The sequence below is a fragment of the Mandrillus leucophaeus genome, unplaced genomic scaffold (assembly GCF_000951045.1).
Source record: "Mandrillus leucophaeus isolate KB7577 unplaced genomic scaffold, Mleu.le_1.0 Scaffold430, whole genome shotgun sequence".
Classification (NCBI taxonomy): Eukaryota; Metazoa; Chordata; class Mammalia; order Primates; family Cercopithecidae; genus Mandrillus; species Mandrillus leucophaeus.
Genome location: NW_012104588.1, coordinates 900424 through 908908, shown reverse-complemented (window position 1 = coordinate 908908; position 8485 = coordinate 900424). Strand labels below are relative to the sequence as shown.

Sequence of the window (8485 nt, the reverse complement as noted above, 5' to 3'; positions counted from 1 at the left end):
TTTTGAGAGACAGGCTCTCACTGTGTTGCCCAGGCTGGTCTCGAACTCCTGGGCTCAAGTAATCCTCCCATCTCGGCCTCCGAAAGTGTTGGGATAACAGGCGTGAGCCACCACACCCATCTTCTAAAACTTTTTATTTAAAGTTAAGGAGTATAATGTTTCTTGTTGTTTCCTCTCAAGTCTGTGCTTGTTTTTAATCTCTCTCTATGCTTAGAGGTAAAAGAGGTTAATGTATTCTGTCCAACACCAGAATTCCCAGTAGTACTATTTTTTTTCTTTTTTCTTTCTTTCTGTTTGTTTTCTTTTTCTTTTTGTTTTTGTTTTTAGAGATGGAGTCTTGCTGTGCCGCCCAGGCTGGAGTACAGTTGCATGATCTCGGCTCACTGCAAGCTCCGCCTCCCAAATTCACGCCATTCTCCTGCCTCAGCCTCCTGAGTAGCTGGGACTACAGGGGCCCCCCACCACGCCTGGCTAATTTTTGTATTTTTAGTAGAGACGGGGTTTCACCGTATTAGCCAGGATGGTCTCGATCTCCTGACCTCGTGATCCGCCCGCCTTGGCCTCCCAAAGTGCTGGGATTACAGGCGTGAGCCACCGCACCCTATTTTTTTCTTTTTTAAACTAAAAAAAAATTAATTTTAGTAAAATGCATGAACAAAATTTATCACATCTGTTTTTAATGCACAGTACAGTAGTGTTAAGTATATTTACATTACGATGCAGCAATCTCCAGAACTCTTCTCCTCTTGCAGAACTGAATCCATACTCATTAAACAACAGCTCCCCATTTTCCCCATCTCTAGCCCCTGGCAACCACCCTTCTACTTTCTGTTTCTATCAATTTGATTATTCTGGATCCTCATATAAGTGGAATTGTACATTTCCACTTTCTCTATCAATTTGAGTATTCTGGATACCTCATACAAGTGGAATCGTACAGTATTTATCTTTTTGTGACTGTCATATTTCACTTAGCATAATGTCTTAAGGGTTCATCCATGTTGTAGCAAGGGTCTGAATTTCCATCCCTTTTAGGGCTGAATGATTCCGTTGTATGGATATACCACATTTTTTGTATCTGTTCATTTATTGATGGACACATACGTTGCTTCTCTCTTTTGGCTGTTGTTTACTGAATATTTTGTATACATGGTATAGAAAGTTTGAAAAAGCATCCTTGAGTTAGTGAAAATATGCAAAAAAGAATAAGAAAGTGCTTGGAGGATGTGGGTTTAAGGAAAATCTTGAACACAGCAGATGCAGGACATGTTATGAATGAATGTTAGTTTTCTTTTGTTTAGAGGACTAAATATGGCCTAAACTATAGGTTTAGAAATTTTTATAGAGTATGAATTTTTTCTTTTTAGAATGTGAATCATAAAACGAGAAGGACCACAGCAGTATCACCTACATACTTAGAAAGAGTAATGTTGGAATACAGCCATGTACCATTAAATGTGTGATCTTAGCCGGGCATTGTGGCTCATGCCTGTAATGCCAGCACTTTGGGAGGCCAATGTGAGCGGGCCAGTTGAGGCCAGAGTTTGAGAGCAGCCTGGCTAATGTGGTGAAACCCCATCCATCTCTACTAAAAATACAAAAATTAGCCAGGTGTGGTGGCGGGCGCCTGTAATCCTAGCTACTTGGGAGGCTGAGGCAGGAGAATCGCTTGAGCCCAGGAAGCAGAGGCTGCAGTGAGCCAAGATTGCACCACTGCACGGCAGCCTGGGCAACAGAGTGAGACTCTGTCTCAAAAATAAATAAATGTGTGATTGATCTTTAAAAATCAGGAGCAGCTGTTTATATTTAAGTGCTCTTTCTCTACTCAGCAAGCAGAAAGGGTCCTGGACATTTTTTGAGGAATTTGGGGAGTTCAACTCGTGGTCCAGTTTAAAGCTATAAAGTAGATCATGAGGCACGAAGGATCGTCACGCGTCCGAGGCAGGCAGCTTCTAGGGTGCACATAACTTTTATTTATTACTTACCTCAAAAGGTGAAAGGTTTTAAACGTACTGTAATGCAAATCTTTTTGGAAAAGAATTTTTTTTTCACTTGATGAAATACGTGGTGTGTAAAATGAAAAGCAAAATAAAAGCCTGGTTTGGTATCTTCTGTCAACGTTAACCATGCATTCAAACGACCTTTTACCTGAAAACATGTTTCAGTACCGCTCCCCGCCCCGACATAGTGGCTCTTGGAGGGAAAAGCCTTTCATTCCACAGGAGATTTGGCACTTCCTTCCAACATAGCCACGGGGGTGGCGCATGGCAAGGCTTAGAAGGAACCAGTGTAGTGCAGCCAAGCAGATGGGAGAACAGCGGAAGCCTAGGAGCCCAGGGTGGTTTCAGTGTAGATTAGAAGATAGTGTCTTCCTCAGTTGCTGTGGGCATCGCTTTTATGGGCTGAGAGCCTGAATGAGTCCCAAACTCCTCAAGAAAAGATGAAATCAGGTTCCTAACCTGGATAAAGAACGCAAGACCATGTGCTGTGCCCTTCAGAAGTTTCCCATCAAAATGGGAACAATCAAGGCTTTCTTGATAAAGCAGCAAAATTCTGTATATTAATATTGATGCAGAATTTTAAAAATATATTTTTATGTAGAGATGGGGGTCTTGCTCTATTGCCCAGGCTGGTCTTGAACTCCTGGGCTCAGCCAGTTCTCCCACCTTGGCCTCCCAAAGTGCTGGGATTATAGTCATGACCCACTGTAGCTGGCTGGAATTTTAAATGTATTGACAATGTGTAGTAATGAGGGACCATATTTTTTTCATGGTAACTCACTTGGCTGAATGACAGATGAAGCATGCATTTTACTGTGAGAGTCAGATACGAAGATCAATATTGTTGCAGGAAAAGTGTGCAACCACCAGAGCTGTGCTGGTCACTGGCCATGATTAACATCTTCTATAACTAAACCAACTGGATGGTTTTGGTCTTTTACTCTCAAACTGTGTGCTTTTTGAAGCCATCTGGTAAAGTGTTCTGTTTCACAGCATGCCCGATTATCTTTTCTCTTGAAAGATGGTGACTCAGCAATCGATTGGTGGCAGTAGTGTGGGGTGGCAGGGACTCGGCTTAGGAGAGGAGAGTATCCCGATGCCTTTTGTGAGCTGCATGACCATCAGCAGGGATGCCACATAATTCTGCAGAGTCTGTGGGCTGCCTCCACAGGAAGCATTTGCTGTTAATAGTCCTTTCTCAGCCGAGCGCAGTGGTTCACGCCTGTAATCCCAGCATGTTGGGAGGCCGAGGCGGGTGGATCACCTGAGGTCAGGAGTTTGAGACCAGCCTGGCCAAAATATAGTGAAACCCTGTCTGTACTAGAAATGCAAAAATTAGCTGGGCAGAGTGGCGCACACCTGTTATCCCAGCTACTTGGGAAGCTGAGACAGGAGAATCTCTTGAACATGGGAGGCAGAGGTTGCAGTAAGCCGAGATCGCGCCACTGTACTCCAGCCTGGATGACAGAGTGAGACTCAGTTTCAAAAAAATAAAAATAAAAAGTTATTTATCTTCTAAAGCACTGCTGATTCTGGTGGAGAGGACCTGTGGACATTGATTTCTGGGTTGTGTGTGTTGTCTCTAGTTGCCACAGCTACCACATTGACATCCTGAAACATTTAAAAACTATTTCACTGGACAAGATGTGGTGTCAATTACATGAGCCCAGCATGAGACCACTTTGGATGTTGCGTCTTCACCTTTGCTAACAGGCTTAATGCCACTTTGTCTTCTACCCTCATTCAAAGCCCATGTCATCCACACTGTCAGAACAAGCAGTATCTTAAAAGGATGCTCTATGACTAGTGAGGTTCCCCAACCAGGAGGAATATGGTTTAAAAGAAATGATCATTCTTTCAAAGGAAGCTGTGTAAGGCGTTTTAGTGATGGTTTTATGAGTAAATCAGTGCCTTAAGAAAAAAGGGCTCATCTTAGAATTTTACAGCAGCCGTACAAACATGTCATGAATGGGACATGCAAAATGATGTGGGCATATCTTTTTTTAAGAGGTGTGTTAATGATGGGTGAATATCCTAATAATAAATTAATTAAATTTAATAATAAGCTTAATGCCCATGACTGTGGCTTTCACCCTCTGCTTGTAACTGAGGAAGAGGATTGGCGTGTGCTTAATTGAGCCCACCATGTTGATTGTTTGACTGAGTGTTGACTGTTGCTTGTCAGCTCCCTCTGACCTACCTGACTGCATAAAGAGTGACAGTCCTGTCAAAGTAGAGAAAAAAATAAGAATGTATTTCACAGTACAAATGAACATTTTTGATACTTAGCAGAAAAAAACAACAATAATGTAAACAACTATCAAAAAGGTAGAAAAGAAACATGGCATTCTAAACAAAGTAGTGGAAAGGGCCAGGCACTCACAGCCTCAAGCATTGTCTGCCTGCCCCCTCACCTCTGCAGATGTTGCGTAGAAGGAGGCACTGGAGTGTCTCTGGTCCAGGCACTGATAGAGGATGGAGGCATCCCAAGGAGTAGGACACTTTTTTTTTCCAACTTCCATATTTTTTTTTTCTGGCCAAATCTTACTCATAATGCTCCGACAGGACAAAATGGGCTTTCTAGAGAGTGGATGTTTCCAAGGACCTGAGAATTTACTCATAAAAGCACCAGATCTTTTTTTCTAATTAAGGTGAAATTCATTTCACATAAAAGTAACCATTTTAAAGTATACAACTCAGTGGCATTCAGTACATTCACAATGCTGTGCAGCCAACACCTGTGTATCAGTATGCTTTCTGCCGCTGTAACAGGATACCACACACTGGGTAATTTATAAGGAGCAGAAGTTTACTTGGCTTATGGTTCTGGAGACTGGCAAGTCCAAGAGCGTGGCACTGGCATCTGGTGGGACCCTTTTGCTGTGTCATGGCCTAAGGCATCACATGGCGAGAAAGCTTGAGTGTGAGACAGAAAGAATGCACGTCGAACTTACTCTTTTATTAGGAGCCCACTCTGCAATAACTAACTCACTCCCACAATCCCACAATAATGGCATTAATCCATTATGAGAGCAGAGCCCCATGACCTAATCACCTCTTTTTTTTTTTTTTGAGATGGAGTCTCACTCTGTCGCCCAGGCTGGAGTGCAGTGGCACGATCTCGGCTCATTGCAAGCTCCGCCTCCTGGGTTCCTGCCATTCTCCTGCCTCAGCCTCCCGATTAGCTGGGACTACAGGCACCTGCCACCACGCTCGGCTAATTTTTTATATTTTTTAGTAGAGACAGGGTTTCACTGTGTTAGCCAGGATGAGCTCAATCTCCTGACCTCATGATCCGCCTGCCTCGGTCTCTCAGAATGCTGGGATTACAGGCGTGAGCCACCGCGCCGAGCCTAACCTAATCACCTCTTAATCACGTTTGTAATTACCTTCCTAATACTGTTACAATGGCAATTAAATTTCAACATAAGTTTTGGAGGGGACAAACATTCAAACCATACAACCTTTATCTTAGTTCTACAATATTTGTATCACCTCAGGTGGAAACCCTGTACCAGAGAAGCAGTCACTCTCCTTTCCTGTCACCGTCTGCTCTTAGCAACCACCGATCTTTCTGTTTCTACGTCTTTAACCTACTCTGAATATGTGAACTTTTGTGTCTGGCTTAATATGTCTTCAAGGCTCATTCACATTGTAGCATGGATCAGCACTTTATTGTTTTTTGTGGCTGAGTAATATTACATGGTATGGGTATGCCACATCCGTTCGTCTGATGATGGGCCTTGACATTGTTTCCACCTTTTGGCTGTTGTAAATGGTGCTTCTGTGAACATGTGTGTACAAATGTTTGAGTATTTGCTTTCACTTCTTTTTGATACGTATCTAGGAGTGGAATTGCTGGGTCAGAGGTAATATCTTTTATGTTTTTAACCTTTTTAAAATTTTTTGCTTCACATTATTTCCAAAACACATTCCAAGTTGGGTAACTCTTATCCAAACGCTTGGGACCTGAAGTGTGTTTTGGATTTCTGATATTTTCTTCGATTTTGAAATATTTGTATTATGCCTACCATTTGGGCATCCCTCATCAGAAAATCTGAAATCTGAAATGCCCCCATGAACATTTCCTTTGAGCCATCTATTGTTGCTGTAAAAGCTTCAGATTTTAGAGCATTTCAGATTTTGGTTTTCGGATTAGCGATACTCAACCTGTATGGACTTATTTACATTTGAAACGTTATACTGAACCTAACAATACTTTGCTTGATGTTCCTGGCAGATACTATGAATATAAAATATTACAAATTGCTATAATATGGTGCAGATGCTCTCAGGATGTTTGGACTTTCTGTCTAGTTTTGCTTGTTGTTTTTTGTTGCCCCCCGCAACCCCCCTGGGTGTAGGCATCCCTGGTGTCTTTTTGTGTCTTCAAATTTCCTCTTCTAATGGAGACACCAGTCAGATTGGATTAGGGCCCACCCTAATGGCCTCATTTTAAGTTAGTCACTTATTTAAAGCCCTTATCTTCAAGCACAGTAACATTCTTAAGTACTGGGGACTGGGGCTTCAGCATGTGAATTTGGGGAGAAGGCATGGATCAGCCCGTAACACCCCATAAAGCCCTAGACACACTGCATGAGCTTTATAAAAGTTGGTTGGTGGTTGGTGGTGGTTGCAGGACTCTCTGCTCCCACCCCTGTCTGACTGACTTCCCCAGTTGTGTCTGAGCCTGGAAACCAGGTAACCAAACAGAGTTAATATTTCCTGCAAAAGTGCAAGTGAATAGTTGTGTCCACATGGAGAGGCCTAAGGCATTAAGCTTTGGTAACTCTGTAGCCTCTATTTATTTTCCTTCTTTTCTTTTCTGTTCTTTTCTTCCTTTCTTTCATTCCTTTCCTTTCTTTCTCTCTTGCACGCTGTCTCTCTCTCTTTCGCTCTCTCCGCTTGCTCTCGCTCTTTCTTTTTTCTTTCTTTTTTTTTTTTTTTGACAGAGTCTTGCTCTGTCGCCCAGGCTGGAGTACAGTGGGGCAGTCTCAGCTCACCAACCTCCGCCTCCCAGGTTCAAGCGATACTCCTGCCTCAACCTCCCGAGTAGCTGGGATCACAGGTGTGTGCCACCAGGCCTGGCTAATTTTATGTATTTTAAGTAGAGACAGGGTTTCACTGTGTTAGCCAGGATGGTCTTGGTCTCCTGATCTCGTGATCCTCTTGCCTCGGCCTCCCAAAGTGCTGGGATTACAGGTGTGAGCTACCGCGCTCAGCCTAATACCTAGCATTTTTGAAATAGTCATGTTATCTTTTAAAAGCTGTAGCTAACTCTGCATAGCATAAAATTTGCCATTTTGACTATTTTGAAGTGTACAATTCAGTAATATTAGGTACATTCACAGACCTAGCACTTCGGACAGCCGAGGGGGGTGAATCATTCAAAGCCAGGAGTTCGAGACTAGTCTGGGTAACAAATCTAGACCGTGTCTGGTAACAAGCCAGACAAAAAAAATTTAAAATTTAAAATAATAATAATAAGGACATTCACAATGTTCTGCATCCACAGGTACTAACCACTTCCAGAACTTTTTTTGAGGTGGAATTTCACTCTGTGGCCCAGGCTGGAGTACAGTGGCACTATCTCAGGTCACTGCAACCTGCGGTTCCTGGGTTCAAGTGATTCTCCTGTCCCAGCCTCTCGTGTAGCTGGGATTACAGGCACGCACCACCATGCTTGGCTAATTTTTGTATTTTTAGTAGAGATGGGGTTTCCCCATGTTGGCCAGGCTAGCCTTGAACTCCTGACCTCAGGTGATCCATCCGTCTCAGCCTCTCGAAGTGCTGGGATTACAGATGTGAGCCACAAGGCCCGCCTCACTTCCAGAACTTTCCCATCACCCTAAACAGAAACTCTGCACCCATTAAACTGTAACTTTCCTTCTCCCGCAGCCTCTGGCTACCTCTCTTCTCCTTTCTGTCTCATCACTTTTTAACCATGCTGTTTCACAGTAGCCATTTGATGAGACAGGAGACTGGATCTGGCCAGTCGTTTGTCTGTGGGAAAGGATTAAGATTGGGGAGGTGAGCGGGGAATAGGGATCTGGGCCTGGGGCGCCTCACCATCTTCCTTCTCTTGTTTCCCTCTCACTGCCATCCTCCTTTGAAATGGCTTCATTCATTTGTCCAGAACATCAAGATTTGGTTTCCAGAAGGTGCAGGGACAGTGTGCGCCCGGGAGACAGAAGCCATCTTTCCCCCTGGCGCACACTGAGTGGGTTTTGTTGGAGCTCATCCAGTGGCCTGGGTTAGAAATGACGCATCCCTGTCTCACCCTGTGCTTGCAGACCTACATCGGCTCCATCCTGGCCTCTGTGAACCCCTACCAGCCCATCGCCGGGCTGTACGAGCATGCCACCATGGAGCAGTACAGCCGGCGCCACCTGGGCGAGCTGCCCCCGCACATCTTCGCCATCGCCAACGAGTGCTACCGCTGCCTGTGGAAGCGCCACGACAACCAGTGCATCCTCATCAGGTAA

General features: G+C 43.9%; 1 protein-coding gene across 1 annotated transcript in view; it reads left to right on the top strand.

The window, feature by feature from the left end:
• The window catches only part of MYO10 (myosin X), a 362468-nt gene that overhangs the window by 152025 nt on the left and 201958 nt on the right, over positions 1 to 8485 (top strand). The window contains exon 4 of the mRNA XM_011993607.1: positions 8294 to 8481. Within this exon, the coding sequence (XP_011848997.1) occupies positions 8294 to 8481 (188 nt within the window). The remainder of the gene's footprint in view (positions 1 to 8293; positions 8482 to 8485) is intronic.